General features: G+C 44.9%; 1 protein-coding gene across 4 annotated transcripts in view; it reads left to right on the forward strand.

Annotated features, from left to right (window-relative positions):
• Window positions 1-14,039: 14,039 nt before the first annotated feature.
• The window catches only part of VSTM2A (V-set and transmembrane domain containing 2A), a 41,458-nt gene continuing 28,373 nt past the window's right edge, over window positions 14,040-27,124 (forward strand). For 3 of the 4 annotated variants that reach the window (XM_033170322.1, XM_033170320.1, XM_033170321.1), the window contains exons 1-3: window positions 14,040-14,741; window positions 16,883-17,034; window positions 20,585-20,623. In XM_033170322.1, coding sequence (XP_033026213.1) covers window positions 14,666-14,741; window positions 16,883-17,034; window positions 20,585-20,623 — 267 coding nt within the window. In that variant the 5' untranslated portion in view covers window positions 14,040-14,665. The remainder of the gene's footprint in view (window positions 14,742-16,882; window positions 17,035-20,584; window positions 20,624-27,124) is intronic. The other variant, XM_033170319.1, reaches the window with a different exon arrangement.

Below are 27,124 nucleotides of genomic sequence, written 5' to 3' on the forward strand. Positions count from 1 at the left end.
CTTTAAATCACATTTCCAGCACTTCTTATTGCCTTTCCTATACATTTTTGCTACCTCACCGGCGTCAAGTACCAACAGTACATCATCTTCATAATGTTTTCCTTCAGGATCGTACATGCTGTAAATTTTATATGATGGTTCCACAATCTTTCCCACATTTCTAACTGAATGTTATGTCCCACATCCATCACCCACTTTATCATCACCTCTTTTACCTCCTCATCCTTGGTATACCATTCCAATAAGTAATTATACATTTTGGATAGCAATTTTCCACTTCACGTTTGAGGGAATCCTAAATGATGATGTGGATGTTTAATGTTTGAATTTAAATTTGTTATGTAAAACTCAATAAAAATATTTTTTTGAAGAAGAAGAAGAAGAAGAAGACCAGGAGAGCTCTGCTGAATCGGGTGAAGTGCCCATCTGGTCCAGCATTCTCTTCTCATAGTAGCCCATCAAGATGTTCATGGGAAAGCCCACAAGCAGAATCTGAGTAGAACAGCAATCTTCCCACCAGTGATTTGCATTAACTGAATTCAGCTGATAGGAGCATCTTTATGAAACCAGGTGAGGGACTGGTGGAGAATCTGGCCCGCAAGTCACATCCAGCTCCCACCCCATCATAAAGCTAGTATTTCTTGGATACTTAATTTTGCTGGTTACTCATGACTCTGAGTAGTCTAATGCTGTAATGATCTCAGTCCTAAGAAAAATGCAGGTGTTGTTCTGCATCCAGACTCTGCCTTGCTTAGAGTAGACTCGAGTCTGAGATTATTCATGACTTAAAAGGGGATCCAACCCATTGCTTATTTAGAGTATGAATTCTTAGCAATAACCAGTAGCTAAATTGAGCAAATGCACAACAAGAGAAAGAGAATTCTGTATAATATGTCAATATTGCCATTTGGTGATGTAGATTGAATTTTATTATGACGGCATAGAAGGCAGTTCGGTGTTACTGCAGTGATTTTAACTAGGAAGCAGATAAGTGCTCCAACTGAAATATTTTAATTAATTCAAATGCACCTTGCATCTTAATTTTTTTGTGTAGGTGACTTGCAGAAGCACTTTCCCTTACTCTAGGATTTTTACATCTGAAAGAATAATACTGTTGATGTATTGACTGTTAGTAATGACTACAAAACTTTAACAGTTTGTTTTCTTATGGGGGGGAGGGTAAGCAGACATGGTTGCCAAGTGTGATTTTAATAAAATACCTTGTCAGTGGAGAGAGCAAGGGATGGTTCAGTGAATGGCAATGGTTTTGATGGGTCAGTGAGTGGTTCAGGATGAGAGGTCAGTAGGATAATATTCAACTTCATGCTAAATACAAAGCATATATATATATATATATATATATATATATATATATATATATATATTACTTCATAGCTGGCAACACAGCTGGAGAGGAAGAATTGTGACTCAAACAAATGAATTCATAGAAATCTAATGTTGTTAAATGTTGTGAGCAATTTCATTTTGCACCAAAGTTCTATTTAACAGAAAATTAGTTTACCAAGTGTTGAACTACTGTCCTGTAGATATCAAACAACTGTCCTTTAAGTATCAAAGAGTGCATTCTATTTAATTCTAAATATATCATGCAGTTTTGCTGATGGAAGTGAGACTACAAATTTAGATGAGTCCTGGGGTCGAGGTCATACAACTGTTAAAAGAGCAATTCTGGATGTCCAGTCAGATCAAATTTACCTTCGCCTGCATCAGTGAGCATGTGCATGTCCTAGGTCACGATAGAAAAGGTGAGAGTTGGAGTTGGCTGCTTCGCTTTTGTTTTGATGAGGAGTTGGTGGGGACAGACAAGTTATAATTTATGGACTGCCTTGAAGGAGTTTTAAAAGCAGGAAGCAAGAAGACCCTCTCTTGGGCTCAAAAAAGTGAAGCACATTGCATTGGACTTGGTACATACGTATGATACTGCTTGTAATGTTGCCATCCTGCAAAATAGTCATCTTCAAAGTCTTGTGTGTGGAGTCTACTTGATCTCTAGGGCTTGGACTACTGCAATGCGCTCTACGTGGGGCTACCTTTGAAGGTGACCCGGAAACTGCAATTAATCCAGAATGCAGCAGCTAGACTGGTGAGTGGGAGTGGCCGCCAGGACCATATAACACCGGTCCTGAGAGAGCTACATTGGCTCCCAGTACATTTCCGAGCACAATTCAAAGTGTTGGTGCTGACCTTTAAAGCCCTAAACGGCCTCGGTCCTGTATACCCGAAGGAGCGTCTCCACCCCCATCGTTCAGCCCGGACACTGAGATCCAGCGCCGAGGGCTTTCTGGCAGTTCCCTCACTGCGAGAAGCCAAGCTGCAGAGAACCAGGCAGAGGGCCTTCTCGGTAGTGGTGCCCGCCCTGTGGAACGCCCTCCCAGCAGAGGTCAAAGAGATAAATACTGTAACTATCTGTCATTCATAAAATACCTGAAGGCAGCCCTGTTTAGGGAAGTTTTTAACCTGTGATATTTTAATGTATTTTAATATCTGTTGGACACCCAGAGTGGCTGGGGGGACCCAGCCAGATGGGCGGGGAACAAATAAATTATTATTATTATTATTATTATTATTATTATTATTATTATTATTATTTGAGGGTGAAACTGCTGTATCACTCTGCATGACTCAGAAAAATAGCCAACATTCCAGAGCCCTGGTCTTGGTTCAGATAAAGAAGTAATCCCATCCAAGGGGGAGCTTGCATTTGGAATCCCTTGACAAAGAAAACAGCAACAGAGAGAGTATAGAAAGAGTTTAGCCCCTCACCCTAATGCTTCTTGCATTCCCATCACTAAAGCTGCTTTTTTTGATAGGCTGGGTGGAGGAATGCTAAGTTTTTGCCACATGCATTTATGGATAATGCTCAGTTCATGCCTTTTCCATTTTTAGATCTCCTAAGAGCATAATTCCTGAAGCTGCTTTTCCAAGGTGTTTTCCTGACTCTTTAAAGAAACACTTCTTGCCAAGTATCCAGAAACTATTACATAAAAAGAGCTAAGGAAAGTGCCAGGAGAACAGTTGCTCATTTGAAAAGGTAGATAGTAAATTAATGTGATGCTGTCTTCAAAAGTAGCTGACAGATGGCTGGCAACATTACGCAGCTCCAGGGGTCTGCAGCCTCAGGCAATCGCTCCATCATCTGTTGTTTTAACAACCAGTTGTTATCAATGGTGGCCCTTAAAATACAAATTACATTGATTTTGGGCAGAATCAGCAAGTCTGCAGGGGGGAAAGGCCACATTGCTCTTCTTGCCATTGTTACCTGATAAGTAGTCACAGGTTACCCAGTTTAAGTTCCACCGTTTATTGTCTCCCATATGCTCTTTCAACCCAGCTATTGGCCTGTGGAGAGGAGTGCATATAGGGAATACTCAGCCAGCGGTATCCTGAATTGCCTTTCAGTAGACCCCCAGCCAGGGAGGGACATCCAGTGCTGAAGAACAAGTGGAGCCTCAAAAAGGATGCCAATATGACAGGTTCCAAATCAACAGAAGCTGAAGCAGGCCAACCTGGCTCAGTTGTCTGCATTCAATAAGGCCAAGCCAAGGTCCCAAAGATGACTCGTGGGATTTCCTCATGGAGCATGCAAAGTTCGTGTCAGTCATTTTAAGGCCATCACAGAAGATAACCTGGGAAGAACACAGTGAGGAGCTATCTGGGAGACAAACCAGAGCTTAGGGGTTGGCTTGGGGCCTGGAATAGCAGCTGGCTTTTCTGTGTTGGTCTAGAATGAACCCCACAGAGGAAGTTAGTGCATCCTAGTCACTGAGCAGCCACCCTCTCCCTCTTTGAGAGCCAGTGTGGTGTAGTGGTTAAGAGCGGTAGACTCATAATCTGGGGAACCGGGTTCGCGTCTCCACTCCTCCACATGCAGCTGCTGGGTGACCTTGGGCTAGTCACACTTCTTTGAAGTCTCTCAGCCCCACTCACCTCACAGAGTGTTTGTTGTGGGGGAGGAAGGGAAAGGAGAATGTTAGCTGCTTTGAGACTCCTTCGGGTAGTGAAAAGCGGGATATCAAATCCAAACTCCTCTTCTTCTTCCTCCTCCTCCTCCTCCTCCTCCTCCTCCTCCTCCTCCTCCTCCTCTGCTTCTTCTCTCCCTCTGTCTTATTGCCTGTCCACCAATTTCTCATCAGTGAGCAACTGAGCTTATCTCATCACTTCCAAGGTGGTCAATATGCATATTTCCCCCCTTTACATATAAGATTTTCCCAGTGCTCTGAAGCTTCCCTAAGGCTGAGAAAGTTCCATGGGATGAGTTACATCATGGTACCTTCCTTTGAACTTGAACCAAAGTGTGGAAAGTCAGAGAGGCTGTCTACAAAGCACCAGAGATTGACAAACTCACAGATTTTGTTGACAAGGGAAGCCCTTCCTTTTATCATGTTTTATTTTTAATCCACATTGATTTCTCTGAAAATAAAAAGCCTTCACTTAAAAAAAAACAAGCAAAAAACCACAACCCTGACAATGAGAGCTTCTAGGTCAGGCATGCCCAACCTGCGGCCCTCCAGATGTTTTGGCCTACAACTCCCATGATCCCTAGCTAACAGCACCAGTGGTCAGGGATGATGGGAATTGTAGTCCAAAACATCTGGAGGGCCAAAGGTTGGGCATGCCTGTTCTAGGTGAATGGTAGACAGCCTCCTCAGCTTCCTGCGCTTATAGGAAAGTTCACCTAGGAGATTTTCAGAAAGCATGAATACCTGGGCAGGCTGCAGAATGCAGGCCATTGGAGAAATGATTTACTGAATGAAATAAAAGATACTAAACCCCCCCACCCAAATCATATCTCTGATATTTCAAAATTAAGCACAACACTGCAACCCACCCATATGAATTCTACTGAAATTTCCCCAACCCCTTTGACCATTTTTGAAAGCATTTTTCCTCATTAATTGGTGAGAATGGTCACACACACACACACACACACACACACACACACCATTCCAGCACAGCACTGAAAGCCAGCAGTTATTCTAATGTCTATGGGTCAACTGTGTGCAACTTGATAGAAAAGCAGAAAGATGGGATAAGACGAAACACAAATCCTTCTCCATCTCTGCAAGGCAAAAAGCAGGGACGTCTTAGCCATTGAGGCTACTGGCACAAGGCGCCACGCTCCACGGCCTGAGGAAGGCGCCTGCGCCCTCCAGCCCCGCCGGCAGCACCGCTCTTGCCCACCTCTTCTCAGGCTGCGGACACGGGCAGGCCATTGGTGAGCCTCCCGTCGGCGCTGGCCGTTGGAGGCCGTTGGAGGCGGAGGCGGAGCACAGCTGGCAGCGTCCCCACCCGCCCCTCTGTGCCCTCTGGCTGCCCGCTTCACCTTGCCCTGCCCAGCGGAGTGGAGCGTGAGGGGCACCAGAGGGATCTTCGTGCCAGGGCGCTGGATTTACTTAAGACGGCCCTGGCAAAAAGGTATGTCAGTATTGCTACAGAAAAGCACCTGACCTCCTGCAGCTCTTGTATGATAATCTGACCTGACATTAGTGGGATGGATATCTGTCAACAACAACAAAAAAGCTCACTTTGTGCTGCCCAGTTGCATTTCGGTAGCTGGGGGAAATGATGTGTGGATTAAGAGAGTGGGTTTGGAACAAAGCAAATTGACACCCTCTGTTCACTTAAGGGTGGAGAGAAGTCATTACAGTTCTCTATAGTTTCAGGTTCACAGACATATTCAGTAAAGGCCCCCAGTTTAGGAAGGTAATTATTAGCTTCTGAAATGGACCTCTTAAACAACACCTTTTTCCTTCTTTGTATCCTATAGCAAGAATTCCATATGAAGGCTGAGCAACTCCAGAACTGAATTTCTGTAAAGGTCGTTGTATTGGCATCCTGTAGTTTGATTTTCCAGGTGGAATTTATACTAATGCTGCAAAAGGCACAATTTTTCACTCTGAGTGCAAGACTGCATGTTTGCTGATATCATCCCAGTTAGGAAGTGTCACGAGTAGGTCACGCGTACAAAGACCCTAGGCACAAAAAGCAATTAAAAATAAGATTGTCTTTACGGTTATCAGAGTTTACAAGGTATTTTAAAAAAGGAACACAAAACTGTTGAAAGGGGTGGTGATAGGAATTTAAAAAAGAATTTATAGGGATGTTCAGTAAGTGTTAGTTTTATGGGGTCCCTTAGGCCTACGTTGTACTAAGCCCCACTTTTGGTTCAAGCACCACAATTTAAGGAGAATATTGGCAAGGTGGAAACTGTGCAGAAGAGGGCGACCAAGATGATTAAGGGTCTGGAAACCATGCCTTATGAGGAACAGTTGAGGGAGTTGGCTTTGTTTAGCCTGGAAGAGGGGAGACTGAGAGGAGATGTGACAGTCATCTTCAAATGTCTAAAGGGCTGTCATGTGGCTGGTGGAGCAAGCTTGATCTCTCCTGCTCTGGAGTGTAGGACTTAAACCAATGGCTTCAACTTGTAAGAAATGAGTTTCCAACTAAACATAAGGAAGAACTTTCTGACAGCAAAAGCTGTTCGACAGTGAAACAGGCTCTCTTGGGAACTTGTGGACTCTCCTTCCTTTGAGGCTTTTAAGCAGAGCTCGGACAGCCATCTGGCATGGATGCTTTAGCTGAGATTCCTGCATTGCAGGAGTTGGACTAGATGATACTCGGTGTCCCTTCCAACTCTACAATTCTATGATTCTGTGATTCAGAGAAGGAGAAGGATACTGGATCAGCTGGGCCCTTTGATCACCCATTTGTGACTTTTTTTTTCTCTTTTCAGTTTCAGTTCCCCTGGGCAGCACTACAACAAGGAGTTGCTATGTTTTGGTTCCTCACCAGAGCAGTGTGGTAGGACATGGTTAGGTCTGATGAAGGTGTCGGGGAGAGAAGAAGGCCTGTTCTTGCCCTTTGCCTTCTCAGGGCCTTGACCCTGGCCAGAATTTCTGTCATCTCTGTATCCTCCTCTGATAATGACAGTTCTCGGAGTGGGCACTCAGATGTACGCCATTTGCCCTGCCTCCCATTCTTGTGAGTGATCTTCCTTGGAAGCATTATAGAGGCTAACCTTTTGCTATATAAAAGGTCTCTCTCTCTTCCCCTCTCCCTATCCATGTAGAGCCCTTTCTCAACATCCACCACTGCCTCTCTCTCAAATCATAATGACTCCTGGGAAACACACACACACACACACACACACACACATCATCGTCATCAACAACAGGGAATGGATTTTGTTGCATCAGTTCCCTAGTGGCAATTGAAGACTACTTACTAAATCATTTGAACTCCCCAGCCTTTGGCATTGGGGAAAAGGTGTGGGCTGGAGGAAACTACAATTCCTTGCTCCAGAACCCTTTGGGGTTTCTAACCACTGCTCCAAGGGGACAGTATTAACTTGTAGTACACACAAACGGCCTTGTCACCCAGTGCCCTCTCTAATCTTGACTGTTAACCTGGGGTGACTGACCTGATTTGTTGCTGCTGTTGTTGCCTGCCATGTTCTTTGTCTCTCGTGATGCCCTGTTGTAGCCATTCCTCTGCCATCTTCTCTACCCTGGGACTCCTATCACTGCTGGCTAGGTCCTTAGTCCATCTGGCATTCAGCAATGATTGTTCTTGTAGCTGAACACTGATAATTGGCATTAGAAGGTAGGACTTGTGAGTTTAAGAATCCAGCTGTCTCTCCGCTTGTGACCTTGAAGCTTCTGACTGGCTGAGCTGCTATGATGGCAGAGAATGTTCATAGACATTCCAACTACTTAGAGAGCAGAGATGTATGAATATTGAAATCACTCTTTGAGCGGGGAATAAGTTGTAAGTCTGGCTAGACTAAATTCTTTCCCAGAGAAACATTGTAGAATAAGTTAAGAATTGAAAGTTGTTCTTAGATAAACTAAGGGATAATGAGCCCTGAGACAAGAAGAAAAAACAGAATGGCAATGAGCAGCATAGGTGGGAGTTGATTTCACATTTGGTTTGGACCATCACCATCCAGCCAGTTATTTGACTTCAAGCTTCTGGTTATTTCAAACGCGGCCTTCAACCCTTACCAATCCAGACCAAGGAATGTTTCTTTAACAGCACTTGCAGAATTCTCTCCCCAGCCCTCTTTTCAAAGACAGATTAGAATCCGAGACCTGTGAAATGAGACTAGAGTGTGTCAGTTCAAGCTGTGTAACCAAATAAAAGATGCTTATCTTTCATTGTTTAATATTCCTAACTGTATGGTGATAACATTTAAGATGATGAAAAGCAACACATGGCAGGGAATATAATGAAGCAAAGCCGGTGGAATTATTATGCCAGCATGCTGATGCATCACAAGGAACTGCATTCATCAGGTTCCCTAAACATGCCACGTGAGGGAGGTTGTACTAAAAGTGGGCAGTGTGACTTTCTCCAGTATCAGACACTGGAGTTCAGTAAGCAGCTGAAGTGTGACAGGATTAGGGAAAGTATTGTATAGACTCTGGCAAAAGAAAATGGCCTCTCCCATGTTCTATGCATTGGTGTTTGATGTGGTTTCAACATGTGCTCTGTTAATGTCCATGGAGGCGCAGGTCAATTCTGTGTCCAGGGTAGCTGTTTAACAGCTCCATCTGGTATGCAGGCTGAGACCCTACTTGCCCGCAGACTGTCTTGCCAGAGTGGTGCATGCTCTAGTTATCTCCTGCTTGGACTACTGCAATGAGCTCTACGTGGGGCTACCTTTGAAGGTGACCCAGAAACTACAACTAATCCAGAATGCGGCAGCCAGACTGGTGACTGGGAGCAGCCACCAAGACCACATAATACCAGTCTCCCATTACATTTCCGAGCACAATGCAAAGTGTTGGTGCTGACCTTGAAAGCCCTAAACAGCCTCAGTCCATTATACCTGAAGGAGCATCTCCACCCCCATTGTTCTGCCTGGACACTGAGGTCCAGCGCCGAGGGCCTTCTGGCGGTTCCCTCGCTGCGAGAAGCCAAGTTACAGGGAACCAGGCAGAGGGCCTTCTCGGTAGTGGCACCCGCCCTGTGGAATGCCCTCCCACCAGATGTAAAAGAAAAAAACAACTACCAGACTTTTAGAAGACATCTGAAAGCAGCTCTGTTCAGGGAGAACCAGCATGGTGTAGTGGTTAAAAGCAGTGGACTCGTAATCTGCTGAACCGGGTTCACGTCTCCACTCCTCCACATGCAGCTGCTGGGTGACCTTGGGCTAGTCACACTTCTCTGAAGTCTCTCAGCCCCACTCACCTCACAGAGTGTTTGTTGTGGGGGAGGAAGGGAAAGGAGAATGTTAGCCACTTTAAGACTCCTTTGGGTAGTCATAAAGCAGGATATCAAATCCAAACTCTTCTTCTTCTTCTTAATGTTTGACGGACTATTGTATTTTAATATTTTGTTGGAAGCCGCCAGATGGGTGGGGTATATATAATAAATTGTTGTTGTTGTTGTTGTTGTTACAATCATCTGGCTGTTAACCAGAAAGTAGGTGATTTGAGTCCACCCAAGTAAGGCTGTGGGCAGCATAGAAGCCAACTCCTTTGGCCTCCCCCCTAAAATATTTGAGGGGGTCAGGGCCCCCAAAATTGATGGCCATTGCCATTCAAATAATGTGTGCACTGCATCATGTAGGGCTTACCTGCCCCCCTTTTTTATTGAAGTTGGCACCCATGGTGGGTAGTGTTCCTGAATTGCCGGTGGTTGGACTAGGAGTCCCTTCCAACTCTACAATTCTATGATTCTAGGAAAAACATTTAAGGAAGCAAATGAACTCAGGGGTGTCTTCCCCATAGAGGCAAGTGGCGCGGGGCGTCAGGGCACTAAGTTTGCACCAAGTTCTGGAGGGCACCTGGGAAGAGGCAGAGGCTGGACATGGCACCCTTGACTGCCGTGCTGAAGCAGCGCCGTGCCCGGAGCCTCCGCCTCTTCCCTACCGGAGGAGCCGCCCTTCAGCCACTGCCCGCCTCCTCCAGCCCCACAAAACTGCCGACAGCACTGTAAAAAGGTCAGCAACTCTGGGAAACGGGGGGGGGGGAATCTTTGAACCACGGTGCCGGATATGCTTAAGACAGCCCTGAACAAACTCATACTGGTGTATGCTAGTGTTGTAAGTTTCTATGCCCAGCCTTTCAGGTTGAGTGGTGAGTGCTTTAACTACTAATCACATTCCACACATTTTAGAGGGTGTGAACCTCTGCCTAAGCACAAGTGAGTTCAGTGGAGCTTACTGGCTTGGTCATGTACACAGAATGGAAGATGGCAGGATCCCCAAAGAGCTGGCTTCAGACACCAGCTCTGCATCACAAAGATGTCTGCAAACAAAATGTGAAGGCTGGCAATATTAACCGTGTCGTGTAGATGACCAGGCCTGGAGACAGACAGTCAGGTTGTGCATCCACATCAGTGACCAGAGGAGGAATGACTGCTGGAAGGAGTGCGGAGGGAAGAAACACCAGGTTGCATCTGCAGCAGCACAACTGGATGCCTTCATCTGCCCCAGCTGCTACAAAAGATGTCTCTCCTTTATTGGTAGGCACTGTTACTCTCCAGTGGTTTGACTCTACCACCGATAACACAGTCTTCCATTGTATCTCGAGACAGACAGGTGTCAAGGACTGCCATCTTGCCACATGGCTGATCAGGGATGTGAACCCAGATCTACCCACCCAAATTCTGGCATACTGTGACTGTCAGCTGGCCACAATAAATGAGGTTTTGTGCTATGGACTGCTGCTGCTTGGGAGCATGTGGAGCAACATGGCAGCCTTCTTGAGGGAGTGAATATAGAGGATTGTCAAAATTTGCCACGATACCACTGCTTACTGTTCTAACACATGCGTGGGGAACCTCCAGTCAGTGGGCCAGTCCTGGCTTACCAGAAATTCCAGTTAGGCCCTTGAGGCCATTTTTTAAAAAATATCATGCCTACTTGCCAATCAGGTGCTATCAACTCAATGGGTGGGTGCAAGACCTGAAAAGGCGTGTTCAATCCTGAATGGTTTGGCTGCACATACTAATTCCCCACAGGAAACTAGCACACACAGCTGATCCCTGCAGAATTGAACAGCTCATGGGCGGGTTCCATCCTGTTCACTTGAGCTCTGCATTCTAGTTCCTTGTGGTGAACCAGTGCATCTTTGACAGATGGGTAGGGCCACCTTCCTGCCAATCACCTGATGTCATTATGACATCAGATTTTTAACATGCAGGTGGCCAAATTGACCTGAGCAATTGTCCTGTGGAGTGGGAAGATATAAAAATTTGGCCCACTGGACCATAAAGGTTCCTTGCTCCTATTCTAAAACGCCAGGCCTGTTTGACTAGTGACTTACTCAGTCAAACGAAGGCCATGCATTGTGGCGTATTATGTGCTGGACATCCCTCTTGTTTGGTTGTATAGTCTTATAGATGACCAAACAGCTGGTGAGCTGAGTTCAGGCTAGTAGGTCACAAGTTGTGTAGACCTCAAGTAAAGCACGGGGTCCTCCCCCAGCCCCCGCATACCATCTGCTTTGGAAATGTGCTTTGCTTTGCAACCAGGTAACTGAATAGGAAACTGTAGTCAGCAGTTGGCTTTATCACTGCGTAGGCAAAAAAAAGGCATTGTATCAGAAGACACAGCAAGCTTAGTAGAAAAAAAAATACAAATTGTTCTCAATATCTCATTGACCTCATTATAATAGTGCTCAAATTGCAACCCCCTCCCTCCACGCCACCCTTTACTCTTAACCAGTAGGTTAAGCAGGATAGGAGAGTAGCTTATGAGGAGCAGGGCTAAATTGGGCATGCATTTTAGATTTTTGTGGATTCATTAATCCCTCCATCTCCCCCACCCCCAATCATAATTCAAACACTGTTGTTACGTGTGATGGGTTATTACTGATGCAGCTGAATGGTTAAGAAAACACAGGTCACAATGCTGATTGTGTGATTATGCTGATTATGTGATGGTTAAGATTTACCCTCTTGGAAAGAATAGAGAGCAGTAGCTTTAATGTAATTACTCTGAAAATAATAATTCTACAGTTATTAGAATTATTATTTGTTCAACTGGTTGCTCAGTGCAGAAAATCCATAGATAAAGAAGCATCTCCAATACACATGGTTGTGCAACCTCTTCTTGAACACCTCCAGTGAACGAACGAGCCTGCCACTTCCCTCAGTTATAGCTCCTATTGCAGAACTGCTTTTACCCATCAATACATTTTTCTTCAAGTTCAACAAAAATTTACCCACCAATATCTTTAGTCCATTATATTCTATACCTGCCTTCTGTAGCAGTAGGAGCTCAAGGTTTATCCTAACAGGTGGGTAGCCGTGTTGGTCTGCCATAGTCAAAACAGAATAAAAAATTCTTTCCAGTAGCACCTTAGAGACCAACTAAGTTTGTTCTTGGTATGAGCTTTCGTGTGCATGCAGACGAAAAGCTCATACCAAGAACAAACTTAGTTGGTCTCTAAGGTGCTACTGGAAAGAATTTTTTATTCTGTTTATCCTAACATTTATCCTCACAACAATCCCATGAGGATATGTTAAGCTGAAAGTGGGTGATGGGCCCAAGGTAACCCAGAGAGCTTTGTGGCTTAAAGGGATTTGAACCCTTGCCTGCCAGGTCCTAGTCCAATACTTGAACCACTACGCCATACTGGCTTCATGCCATAGGGTGGTTTTTACTCTCATCTACTGAGCTGAGAAATACACTTCAGCACAGCACCGGAGAAGAAGCAGTGAAGGAGAAGTCAGTACCATGAGCCAGAATTGATTCCATAGCCAAACCATTGTCCTCCTGTCCAGGTGGCATGGACTCCTATTTCATAGGCCACTTTGGCTACAATTGTCATTTGAACTTGTCTGTTCTATCCTACCCTTTGCCAATCATGGGTCAACCAATGTTGATGGACTGCAATCCCTATCATCCCTGTCTGGTTATGCTGGCTGGGCATGATGGGAATTATAGTCCAACAACATCTGGGGACCCAAGACTCACCTGGAGCAGCAGGAAATAATTGTTAACCTTCATCTATGTGCAGCCCTTCAAATACATGCAGATGGCCATTTTACCACCTCTAATGTGAAGGGAGAGCCTCAGCTAGTTCCTAGTTATGGCAACCTTCTTAAGCTGGGGGTCAGGAATAAGGAGAGCTTGTGTATGTATTATTGTTTGTCAGTATTGCTATTGCTAAGTGATAAAAAATACACTTATAAATTAAAAAGAAGTTTGATTTAACAGCGTAATGAATCTCACCCATGAACTTGTCCCTAAGGCTTCCTCTGCACTTACAAATTACAAATCAGTAAATCACATTGACGCTATAAATTATTTTTTTCTTAACCACATTGGGGAAAATATAAATATGTAAAACCAGATGAAATAAGCTAGTTACCGTTCAACACACACTTTAACCAGCTTTTTGAGTCACAATTAGCATAGTCACAGGGTAGTCCAAACGTCTCTCCCCTTTCCCTCCTCTCTGAATCAAAGTGCATCCATTTGTGGGGATTTAAATTTGAGAAGAGATGATGGTACTCAAGTCTGCCTGGAAATGCCTTGGATTCAAAGGTTGCTTGAAGTTGTTTAAAGGTGAAGGGAGATACTGGGAACAATCTCAGATGTTCTTTTTACCCTTACCTTAAATTTTAGGATACAGCATTGGTCTAGAAACAGTGTCCAGGGATGTGATCTGCTGAATTCTACCTACCAATTAAACTTTGGCATCTATGTAGAGATTACTGGATTCTAACCTTAGCTGTTGTGCACCTAAAACCGTGTGTGTGTGTGTACTCTAAAGCATTTATTCTAGAATTCAGGTGTCTGGTCTTCAGCAGGTATACAGTGGGAAGCGACTATGAGGAACCCATGTAACAAACAACATTGACTGCATATACAGCAAACCTTTCAAAAATCTGAGGCTTACAGATTCACAATACCAAAGGGGGAGAGGAAATAAGCTTCGCTCATTCTTAAATATTTCCCCTTGGGTGGGTGTGTATGTGTGCCTGAGAGAGATGTCGGGGTGGAGAGAGAGAGAGAGAGAGAGAGAGAGAGAGAGAGAGAGAGAGAGAGAGAGAGAGAGAGAGAGAGAAACCACCGCATTGACCTCTCAGTCTGAGATGGGAGGCGGAAGATTCCCCCCATCAGCTCAATGAAAGCTGCTGCCCTCCGTGATCATCTCCATTAGTCGCTTCCCTCTCGTGCGTCTTTCAGCACCGTGGACAGCGGGCGAGGGAAGCCACCGAGGAGCCACCGTTAAACGCAGCAGCCTTTCCCAGGAAGAGGAGAACGGGAGGGGGGGGGCGAGTTGAAGTGCTGGAAGCGCAGTTAAGCTCCTTTCTCCCTCCCTACTTTTCAAGCAGGCTGAATGTTTAGGGAGGGCGCTCAACACGCAGTCCTGAGCAGCAGGGGCTGACGGAGCTGCCAGGTAGCAAGGAAGGAAGACGCCCGGGAAGCACCCACTCTCCAACCACGGGGAGGGCTGGATCCGGACTCCAGACACCCGAGAACCCCCAGCCTCTCCTCCTCCGTCGGAAGCCGATCTTGTCCCCCCCCCTTCCGCCTTGCCAGGAGAATGCTGGCAGCGGTGCAACTGGGGCTCCAGCGCCCAATAGCCTTGTAAAAACCCTTTGCCCTGCCTTGCCTTGAGGGAACGGGCGTCTTCTTGGCATTACCCCGATGTGACCCCCCCTTCCCTCTCGCTCTGGAATAATGGGGATCTTTTGGGCTTATGTTGGATTCCTTTCCTTGTCGGTATTATATATTCAGCAAGGACTTTCTTCCCAAGGTAAGAGCTGCCTTGTTTTTTTGTGTGGCCAAAAATTGCAGCCGGAGGGTCTGTGGTGGGCAGGACAGAGCGATCTTTGTGGAGGGGTGGGGGGGAAGCCATGTGGAATGGAAACGTCGTGCTATCTTTTTTGCCTTAGCCTTATTCTCGCCCCATTGGAGGGGGGAAAAAAGTTCACCCGAAGTGAATATGAAACCCATCTCCTGCCAACATGAGCATAACATAGCCCGGCTGAGAAGATGCAATGTTTGTGCGTGAGCGGTTGGTGGGGTGGGAGGTGGGGGGGGGGATATATCATTGCCACTGTGTATCTTCCAACTCTTGTTTTCAGGATTCATACAGACACAGCGCCTGTGAAAAAGGGACGTGCTTGTCTGCTTTGAATAGTGCAGTGTTTTCATAGCGTTGTGTCGTCCCCCCCCCCCCAATTTTTCAGGAGCCCTTTGGTCCGTATTCTTAAACCTTGCTTTCCGTCTTCAAGTATGTGTTTCTACAAAGCACCCCCCCCCTCCCCATCACCCTGTCAAAGGCGCCTCTTGCATTTCAAGTAGCCCCTGCTCTGCAGAAGCCCATCCAGTTGCTGGAGACTTTGAGGGCTGCAGTGATCATTTCAGCACCATGGATAGATCGCATCCATGCCGAACGCTGCACCCACAAACCGTGCAGTTCTCCGCCGCTTTGTTTGTTTTAACTCTGGAAAGAGGGCTGGTTGAAACAGACTGAGAATGCAGAAATATGATCTCTTTCCCTGCTGATGAGGGGAATAGATATCACTAGCAGCGATACAGTGCTGGCGGAGGAGCGGAAGGAAACGCTGTAGAAAACACACATAGAGATTGGTGGTGTTTGGCTTATTTTCACATATGCCTACTTGGAATTTAAGTACTTAAAAAGCAAACGCAGCTTTTTTTCTCATATTGCACTGCTGAGTCCCGGGGTGTAACCTAGCACATATGCATGGATTATTTTTTTTGCAGTCTTTTCGGTCTACCCCCTACCAACCTGTAACGTCATAGAATTGAAAGAAGTGGGCAAACTGGTAAATTCTTGCCCTTTCAACTCTTTCTGGAAACTGAAAGTATTTCTTGTTAGTTGTTAATAATAATAATAATAATAATAATAATAATTAATAATATTTTGTCTATCCTGTCAGTGAGGGTTTCACACAGCTGATTGAATGGATCACATTCTTAAAAGCCCTGTATATGAACAGAAAGTGTATCAAGAAGGTTGTGATGATTATGACTTCTACTAAGATATATGCTGGCATCCTGAAATGGACTGTCAAGATGCATGTCTTCTACTATAGGGAACTGGAAAGGGTAGCCATACTGAAGTGCCAGAGGCAAAGTATTTCTTGTTTGTGAATCTCCTAAACTTAAACGTGATGCAAGTCCTTTCTTGGCTTGACACTGCAAGCAAAACAAGAAAATGAAATTGAGAATAAATAACCACATGACAAGCTACTTCTTGGAAATATTAAGACATAATGCAACAAACAAACAGGACCCCCTTCCAGTAGTCTACAATGTATTTAATAATTAATATGGTATAATGTCATCTATAGAATACAATAAATCATCTGAGCTTATTTTCCAAATGGTTTTGCCCTGGATCCCTAAGCTAGAATGCTGAAATACTGCCTTCCTAGGAATATTTGCATGTAATTATTTGTAACTTTGCAAACTCCAGTGAGATGCTGGTAAGGGTGTTCAGTTTCTCCATTAGCAAAATAGGCTTACTAAACAATTTATACATGTTTGTAAGGGATAAAGGGGTGGAGGGGGAGGAAAGGGTCTGAGAAGTAAGAAAAAACATGGGGATGCAAGGAGGAATGAAAATTAGAATCAGAAAAAGGAGGAGCAGGGAGAGGGAGACAGGTCTGCAGTCCTTTGCATACTTACTTGTGAGTAAGCTCCACTGAACTCAGAATATAGACTTGGCTTAGAAAGCAGCTGCCTAAGCCTCTGCATATTTACTTGTAAATAAGCCCTGGTGCATTAAATGGAATTTACTCCCAAGTAAGCGGGCATCAGATTGCAAGTGAAGGCAAGTAAATTTAAGGGGGCGGGGGGAAGGAAAGAGAGGCAGTGAAAAATTGAGGGAGAGGAATCCCAATAAGATATGCTTTTCTTTTGCAGCCAAATTTACTGAATTCCCTCAAAATGTCACAACTACTGAGGGGCAGAATGTGGAGATGTCTTGTGCATTCCAGAGTGGCTCTGCCTCAGTGTACCTGGAAATCCAGTGGTGGTTTCTACGGGCAGCTGAGGACCAAGACCCTGGAACAGAGGTGAGGGCACTCAGGTATCAATTTGCTGCCCCTGAAATCCTATGCAAGTCAACCACTCCCCAAAAGCGGAGAAAAAATGGGGACCAGGGGAACAAGGAAAGTCCTGCCCCCAGGGCTTAATATATCTTACAACGGTAGAAATCCATTGAGAAATAGCCACCACTAGGGGATAAAACCTTGAACCCTTCCAATTGGTTTTTGGTAGTTGATAAATTCATATGCATGATAATGCATTCTTCCTTCCTTTTTCGTTTCTCTTTTTTCTCATCAGTGACAAGGCACAGTATAGATATCATAGCAATGGATTGAATTTGCAACCCAGGCTGTTGCAAAGACTTCATTTCCTCCCAATAAGAAGTCTGCTTGCTATCATTCTATCCCTTCGGGGATTTTCATTGCCTCCAGATTGATAAACACATGGAGCACATGATACTAACACACCGCAGGAACCTATTGTAGACAGGATTTCTAGAAATCAAACAGGCCTCCTTTGACTCAGTGACTTCAGATGATGCTTGTTTTCATTCCTGAGACAGGGGGAGAAATCTGCCTCATCTCTATCATTCCGTTTCCTTCCAGCCTGTCTCCTCCCCAAAAAGTTTTCATTTGAAAAATTCATTTGAAGTATCCAGACTGCCTTAGAATTCATGTTAATTTTCCATGGAAGACAAGCAAACATATAAATCTGTTATGTGGCACCTCAATCTTCTGAGGCTGCCTACAACGATAGGCATTAAATACAGCCCAATGTGAAGGGATAAGCCTCCATCCAAACTATGTGGCACAGTGGCTAAATGTGACAAGAAGGAATACCGTTTTGCCTATAGGTGGCAGGCTGAGCATGTGAGTGTTCTCCAAGGAAGAATCCATTTATTTAAGTAGTACTGTATTTCAACAGCAATTAGTCATCAGAAAACTCGCAAGCTATGGACAAGTTCAGTCTTACCCCATGGTCCTCAGACTGAAACAGATCAAGAAGTGGGGAAACCCAAACATAAAAAAAATCCACACATAGCCTGTTCAGCTATCATGCCCATTTTAAATTGGTGATTGGTGTGTACCCCAAATGAACTTTGCAACTCACAAGCTCCAGTGTGGTGTAGTGGTTAAGAGCAGTAGACTCGTAATCTGGGGAACCGGGTTCGTGTCTCCACTCCTCCACATGCAGCTGCTGGGTGACCTTGGGCTAGTCACACTTCTTTGAAGTCTCTCGGCCCCACCCACCTCGCAGAGTGTTTGTTGTGGGGAAGGGAAAGGAGAATGTTAGCCGCTTTGAGACTCCTTCGGGTAGTGAAAAGCGGGATATCAAATCCAAACTGTTCCCTGGTTAATCCATAAGCATGAGCCTATTTTTTCCTTCCCAGCGAGCTGTTCCCACAATTCTGATGATTGCAAACTTGTGATCAGCTTAATTTAGCCCATTCCAGTGTGCTGAGAATTAGATAATTATCTTAATTGCCTTACAGGATGACAGATAATTCTCTGTCGCAGCTGATCTATGACAAGAACTCATATATTCAGGGATATTTTAGTCACTGTTCTTGATCTCTGTTCCCCCTGCCCAAATCTACCTCCCTCAAACACAGACATCTGGTTCCTCATGCAATGTCCCCCTCCCTCTCTTTCTCTCACCCCAACACCCCCTGTGTGGAGCTTTTACCTATGCAAGGAACAGAAGTAGGATTTACATTTCTGCTATGGCTGCTGCTTTGAGCTCTCATGGCTCTACATTCTATTGGGGGAGCCTTCTACAGAGGCTAGATCAGGCTTCCTTAACCTTGGCCCTCCAGGTGTTTTGAGACTACAATTCCCAACATCCCTGGCCACTGGTTCTGCTAGCTAGGGATCATGGGAGTTGTAGGCCAAAAACATCTGGAGGGCCGAGGGTGAGGAAGCCTGGGCTAGATGGTCTGGTGGGTAGTCAAGGAAGACTTGAGCAGTGGCAGAGCCCTCCTCTCTATTTATTTATTTTACTATCTGCCCATCATGTTTCTCAACTGGTTAAATTATATAATGGAATTAATAATTTAAAAACTAATGGAAATGCAGCCGGGCATCTTATTTGCATTGAAAACAGAGCCTTTGGGCAGAAATGTTCAGAGGAGAGGGAAATTGTATGTTTCATATAAAATATTGTGCCACATTCTTTGTTTTTGTGAGAGTTCTAGCAATCAAAGCATCTCATTTGCATTAAATAGGCTTTTGGAAGTAACCTTTTTGGCCTTGGTATGATCTAAAAAATATATCAAAGGCTGGCGAAGGAAGGCTAACTGAATGTACTCAATATGGGGTTGACTGAAAGTCTAGGTCCTTCAGCAGGGGTCAGCAAAATTTTTCAGCAGGGGGCCGGTCCACTGTCCCTCAGATCTTGTGGGGGGCCGGAGTATATTTTGAAAAAAAAATATGAACGAATTCCTATGCCCCACAAATAACCCAGAGATGCATTTTAAATAAAAGGACACATTCTACTCATGTAAAAACATGCTGATTCCCGGACTGTCCATGGGCCGCATTTAGAAGGCGATTGGGCTGCATCTGGCCCCCGGACCTTAGTTTGGGGACCCCTGTCCTTCAGGATTTGGACTTTCCATATGCTTGGTCTGAAAAACTCAGGGATGGTTTAGCTCCCTTGCTCCTGAGGCTTCAGACCTTCTGAAAGCTTGCCTACATATTCCGGAACCTTAGGGAACCACCTTTTACAGACAGTTTCTCACTTCTAACTAAGCTGCCATGAGTGACGAGGCTTTGGATGTTTATAATAAAGCATTTTCTATTCAGATGCAGAATTGCTTTGGCATTCTGGGTTGTAGAAGAATTTAGGGACACGGCATCCAGTTTCTAATGCATTAGTGTAGTACAAGTTCAGCAAATTTACATCCTGAATCAATTAATTATGAACTGCAGGAGGCCTCATGGATTCAGGCCATCTAATCCAGCTAGCATCCTGATTCCAACAATGACAAACCAGAGGCCTCAGGGAAGTTCAAAAGCATGAAGGCAAAACCTTCCTTATTCTCCGTCATCACCACCACCTGATATTCAGCAGCACAAGGCCTCTGAACATGGAGTTTACACCTGATTATTAGCATTAGCACCTGTTAGTCCGTTCCTTTGGCTTAACTCCCCTTAAGTCAATGGCTACCACCACTTTTTGTGGCACATAGGCCAAAGAAGCTGAAGGAGGTACGATAGAGACATTTTAAGCCACGTTCAATCACAATACAGTTAGGGACCCTCCTTCAATGACTTCATTAGGAAACTACTCAATACTTGCCTATTTTTGTTGATATGATCTATTTCACAGCTGTGCAGCCAATTCAACTGCCTTTGAGTGAACATCCGTCTTCCACCAGTAAACCCTCTCGAACCAAACTATGCTGGAGCTCTGGTTGTCATGGCTTATTATAGAGCTGGGCGGAAATTAGGGTGGGACCAGGCAGAGGCTGTGGGAAACCCCATGCAAGGAAAGGAAGGGAAGAAGTGATTTAACCTTTAATGGCGGAGGTTCCTCTCCTGCAGTATGCAAAAACAGTTATCCATTCCCCCACAGGTGGAGAGAGATTTGGACAACGATGGAACAAAGATAAGCGTAAGTGGATTACAAAATATAGATTGTTGCTGGATTTTCAATTACTTTCCATTTACTGTGCTGTCTTTCATTAGCCACCATCCCAAAATGCATGAGCCCTGGACTAGTGAATGGGATTTATTTTCTGCAGTTTTCCCCAAAAGGCACGGACATTATCAAAGCCTATGGAACTCTTTTGTGCAGATCAGCTGGTTCATGTCCCTGGCCCTGCTGAGGCAGAATTTGAAGAACCTTTTAATTTGTTCGGGTCTTTGGAAGGGGCTAGGTTGCTTTGAGGCCGTGTAGCTTTGTAAAAAACAAAACACAAAAAAAAACCTGTCATTTTAATTGCTGGAAATTGGATTTTCATTATATTTTATGTTGTTAGCCATAGAATCATAGAATCATAGAATCATAGAGTTGGAAGAGACCACAAGGGCCATCCAGTCCAACCCCCTGCCAAGCAGGAAACACCATCAAAGCATTACTGACAGATGAATGTCAAGCCTCTGCTTAAAGACCTCCAAAGAAGGAGACTCCACCACACTCCTTGGTAGCAAATTCCACTGGAATTTCCACTGAAATTCCACTTGGTAGCAAATTCCACACTCCTTGGTAGCAAATTCCCAGGCACCCTTTAGGAAGGAAGACTAGGATAGAGAATGTATACTCATGTATACAGAAAACATTAATGGATGTTGTTAGTCAAATTGTGGTTGGCCCTTGCCTCTACCAGAGCTGGAGGTTTTGTGGAGAGTCCAGACAAATAAAGAAACTCTCCATTCAGGGTCCTGCCAGACATGCACAGAGGATATAATTGATCCTAAAACATGCTGGAGACCTGCAAGTAATACCTAGGGCAGTTGCGTGTGGAGGTCCCCAACGCCACCCCCCAAGTAATTCAGACATGAGACATCATTTTTGTTTGGGATTTTTGGCAGAATTTTGGCCACAACTTTATTAAATTAAAGTCAATGTGAGTGGTTGCGTAGGCATTGGTCCAGACTAGCTGTCCGACGGGACAGAGCTGACCACGTGTCAGCAGTGGGAAATCCCATCTGGGGAGAGATATGGGGGTTGGTAGGCAGAACTCTCCCTCTTCCCAGTGGTTCCCAGGGGCTCTCATGTGGGCCCTGACCCCTACTGGGGTTTCGGACAAAAGCATATGAGCCCCTGGATTCCTTTAACGGAATTCCCAGCACACCACCACCATTTGAAGAGACTACCGCCCCTCCAATCACAGATAATGACCAATGTCTAACCACCAACCTTACAAGTTGTGACTAGTTGTTACGCAGTAGGCAAAAACCAGATGGCAACAGCCAATCAGCCAACTGGCAAAATTCCTACCAGGCCCCTGCCCCAACAGCAGACGACCCCATGACAGGCATAGCAAAGTCAGCGCAGAGGCCTAAACACAGGGAGGGAGGGAGGGTGATCCGCAGCAAACAGCCAAGAGGGAGGTCACTCAAAGAGCTGACCCATATATAGGCTGCTGGCTGTCCATCAAAACTTGATACATATGAATCTCCCTAACAACACCCCCAGGCCCAATCGAAGCTGTGGCCATCTATACTATTACGCCCACAGCAATGGAGGTGGCTTGCTGGCCCCCACCGCAACACGTGCTCTCTATGAGGGAGAACCCGCTCTGTGGATGCCCCCAGGATTCAGTAGACCCTCTTGCACATATACCTGGGGACATCACTTGGTGTGAGAAGTGGAGAAGTCCTAACCTGAACCGGTAAGCATGGAAGTCCATGCAGAAGCCTCTATGTCCCAACACACTCCATCTCCAAGATTACAAGGGCATAACAGGGAGAATGCAGTGTGCACATAGGTGCCCATTTATATTTTATTTTATTTTATTTTATTTTATTTACCTTTTCTGTCCCATAAGGAATTCTCTGCTTTCACACAGGTTCCAAAATGGGATCAAAAGTTCAGTTTGACAATGTGCAGATCTAGAACCCTTACAACATACAAAATAGTAAGAAAAGATAAAAGCAGTGAGCCTATAACTCTGGTCATGTGATAAATCTCATTATTCCCCAACCCCCTCCAAGCATAGACACACAACACGGCGAAGAAGAAGAAATCCTTTTTTTGTGGGTTTTAAAAAAATGAATATGGGTACTTTAAAAGAAAATTGCTACAGAAAATAGCCTTTTTTGTTTTCGGAACCACACATCATACTTTCATTAACCTTAATGGAATTTTTGCACAGCATGACAAAAAAAACAAGCCCTTCAGAATACTTTGTATTTCTTTAATCATTAATACCAAGAACTGAGGAACATGTAGGACCTAGATTTTCTTTCTTTCCCTCAATATTATTTTATTACTTAGCTGAAATGCAATTAAATAAATATAGGAGAGTGGTTTTCAAAGTGCTACAATGCCAAGGAACTATGTGGGAAACACGCACACACAAAAAATGAATAATGGAGGTAGGGAGTAGATTCCAGATGTTCTTGTATTAATTGAAGCATACAGAACTTGAGACCCACCAAAACATTTACAACCCAGTAGACCCCAGACTGCCAAGCATCTTATTAACCCTGACATCCCTATCCCCCACGGTTTGGACAATCTCATGCTTGCAAGTTTTTGTAGCATTGAGTTGAAATGCCTCTGCCCCCAAAATTTGCTGCGCTCTTCTTGGGTGGGGAAATGGGGGAAATAGTGATTAAGATGAGGAGATCAAAAATTGGGCCTTTCCACCAGTGGCAACATTCCTCTCAGTGCCTGCCAGTCACCGTCATCCCTCCCCAACCCCATGGGATGATGTTATATGATTGCAAGTGTCCTTAGAAAGAGAATTGTGTCAGGATAAGCATGGAACTATTGGCACTATGAAATAAGGTGAGCCAGAGGAGGGGGGTTTCCTCTTGTCTACTGACCTTCTTCCAGTCCTCCTCCCAGCCCCACATTTTCCACTAAGAACTTTTGGCCCAGCTTTATTTTGGGGGGTGTTTTGCTTAGTCACATGAGCTTTTAATGTCTATACTACTTTGATTGCTTTCAGTACGGCTCACAGCAGTTTGATTAGCAATTAAAGCAATTAAAACCAGAAACAAAATGTTTAAGGATGGGGATATTGAAAAAGTGCAATATCCCCAACCCTCACCCCCAGGGAAAATAATGCACTCAAAGCTCCCTTCACATCCTTAAAATTCTTTGCATACTCATCCTGAGTTCTCCTGACCAAAACAACAAAATGTCACTTCAGGCAAGGGAAATTCAGTAGCAGTTCTGATCTCATATTCCACCAACTTGGTCCAGTGACAGATGATGAACCCACAACCGTGTAGTGCTGTTGAGGGGCAGATGACTCCTCTGGCACACTGGAAATTGGATCCTGTATTAAACATTGATTGAACTCTTGGACCAATCTGGCAAAGTTAGTTGTAACTAAGACTGCAGTTCTAGGCAGGCTGGCCTAGGTGTAAGTCCCATACCAGACCTTCCAAGTGTCCCTATTTTCCAGGGACGCCCCTGATTTAGAAAAGCCTGATTTAGAAAAGGTTTCTGATTTGATCCTGGAATGTCCCACTTATCCTTAGAATGTCCATATTTTCTTTGGAGCAATGCTGGAGGGTATGGAGTTATCTGACCCCCGAGCTGTCTGAAGGCAACCCTGTATAGGGAAGTCTTTTTAATGTTTAATGTTTTATTATGGTTTTATATATGTTGGAAGTAGCCCAGACTGGCTGGGGCAACCCAGTAAGATGTGTGGGGTATACATAGTAAAATTATCATTATGGAATGGGACGTCCCTATTTTCATCAGAGAAATATTGGAGGGTATGCCATAGGATATTGTGGGATTAGACTCCAAGAACGAACACATTACTTAGGCCTAATGCTCCCAAGGAGATCAATGGAAGAAGGCAGTTGTGTACAACTTAACTATCACTGCTATTGTCAGGAAAGCCCCCTCCTCACTGCGGTCAGCATCGCAGGAGCTTTTAGAGTACAGAGACCCACGTCCGCTGTTTATGAGCTCCCCCTTCCCCTCTTCTTCCAGTGGGAGCTCGCATGCTTTACATTCCTCAGGCGGGGAAGGAGAGGGGGAGACAGAAAGGCGATGCAAAGGCTTAGAAGGGGCCGGAGAGCCGAAACACCACAGGGAAAGCAGAAATAGAGGTCAGGTTCCCACACTACGTGGCCGGTCACAGGAGGGGAGAAGGAGGGGTTTCAGGCTTCTGAGGCTGCTCTGTTGGAAGGGAAACCGAAAGAGTTCATTCCTGGACTCTGATGAGTAGGGAGAGGACGTTTGAGACTTTGCTTTGCTGTATATAGCTTGCACAATAAAGAACTTAGTTTTTTAGAAGTTCTTTGCCTTGGACTGTTACTCATGAGCAACCACTAAGCGTCCTTACAGCTATCAGTGGGAACTAGGACCAGATGTGAGAGGAGGGAGCTGTGAGGTGGAGGAGTCATCCCTCCCACCCCAAATAAACCCCCTAAGATCAGCCAGTGGGGATCAGATCAAGACGTGGGTGGTGGTGGTGGGTGATGCTCACTTCCCACCCACCCCCAGTGTCATTTTCATAATCAAAATTACCTCCCAAATTATCATTTGCCCGTGGAACACTTGGTAGCTTCAGGAGAACAGTTTTAGTCAGGAAGATCGACAGAAGGAATATTAACCCCTCTCCCAGCAGCATAGTTCCAATCTGATCCCTGTCCCTTGTTGCACCAGTTGCTATCTTTAAAGAAAGGATATTGGTGGAATAAAGCAGGTGTGTTGAACCTCAGGCTTGAGGGCCAATCTTATTCCTCTTGGCCTATTTATCTGGCATTCAAAATTCTCCCCACGCCCCACCTACTTTTCCCAGGCCACATGCCATCACTGGTCCCGCTTCACCCTGCACGAGTGCAAGCTCTGGCAATGCCTCTCTTTTTTTACCTGGACGGAGGGCAGAGAGGTTTGTGAGAACATTTCTAGAAGCCAGCCTACAGTGCAAAGGTGATTTTGCACACATTTGCCTCTGGCCCCCACCTACCACTGTCATGTGGCCCTCAGAAGGCTGCCCAGAAGAGAATGTGGCCCTTGAACATCTGGTTTCGAGGCTAAGTGGGCCAATGCAGCCTTCTAATTAAAATCAGGCTTAGTGGAAGGAGGAGACCAATGCATGTTTGAAAGGAGCTGTCTGGAGAAACGTTGATTTGTTTAAAAAAGCCATTAATTAGAAGCATAGAGTTTAGAGTGAAGGAAGGCTAGAGGGAAACAAGATAAGAGCAAGAGGTGAATGAATGCTATGCTATCAAAATAAAACTAGAAATAGAGCCCTATTATCTATATGGATTTTGCTGGTCCAAAGCCTTTTTGGAGAGTTACGTTCTCTGTCCTCCCAAATTCCACATAGCTAGATATCATTGAGCATTGACATCCCTCCCAGAGTAGGTGGGGAACGTTCATCCTACCCGGTCTGGAGCACCCAGTTCCTGCACTGTTTTTGCACTGCAATTAGGCTTCTAAAATGCCGCATTGTGTGAGAAGAGAAGCTTTCAGAAAAGCTTTATTGTTGCATGGGGGCCCCTTTCTGGACTTTAAAAAAATGCTAAGATGGAAGGGAGAAAGATGAAAGCAGAGAGAAGGGGATGGAGATGAGGTGGGAGGGAGAGAGGGAGGGAGAAAAAGAGTGAGAGAGAGCACATTGATGGAAGAGTGTGAATGGGCATGTATTTGTATGGACGAGTGAGGAGTTCTGGCCCAGTCCACCATTAACATGTGGACCCCAATAGGTCTCCCTCACCCCGGGCTCAGAGGTTAAGAGTGTGAGTTCTGGATTGTGAAGTTCAAATCAATGCTATAACTGGTCGTGCAGCCTGGAAATGGATATATGACATACTGAACAAAATAATCATAGCGAGAGCTATTAAGACTGGTTTGGGGCATTTAAGGGTCCTTTTGCTCAAATGCAGAGTTGTCCTAACTCATAATAGCTCCTCCTGCTGGGAAGCTATTGTGCAAAATGCCTCTCAGACGTCACTATCCAATCAGTGATAGTTAACAGAATGATAGGTATAATTTCTCTCCCTGCCCCCAGCCATTTTCAATGGCTGAATGTGATACAGAGTCCTAGTTGGAAAGTACAGAGCAAATGAGAAATTGCAATGGCTCCACTCTGTCCTGGCTGCTGCCCACTTTCGGTCTGCAATTGATTTTTGACACGTCAGCCACTATTTTAACAACTTACCTAATTACTACATGACCTTTAGTTCCTGTTTGGCCCCCTCCCTGTCCAGTTTGTGTCTGGGGCGGATGCCCTTAGTGCTCTCTTTTTTTAGATACAATATTGCTTAGCATCTTGCTTTAATTATGAACTCACTAGGTGGTCTTGGCCAAAGCCATCGTCTCACATCACAAAACTCATCCCACCATCTGCAACGGGGGAATAATAAGGATGCCAGCCTACTTTACACAAAACTGATAAAAGAACTGGAAAGGCAATAAATGTGAAGTGCTTTGTACACCGAAGAAAATGTTATATCAATACAAAATATTTTTATA

Source organism: Lacerta agilis, chromosome 14 (assembly GCF_009819535.1).
Source record: "Lacerta agilis isolate rLacAgi1 chromosome 14, rLacAgi1.pri, whole genome shotgun sequence".
In the NCBI taxonomy this organism is placed as follows: Eukaryota; Metazoa; Chordata; class Lepidosauria; order Squamata; family Lacertidae; genus Lacerta; species Lacerta agilis.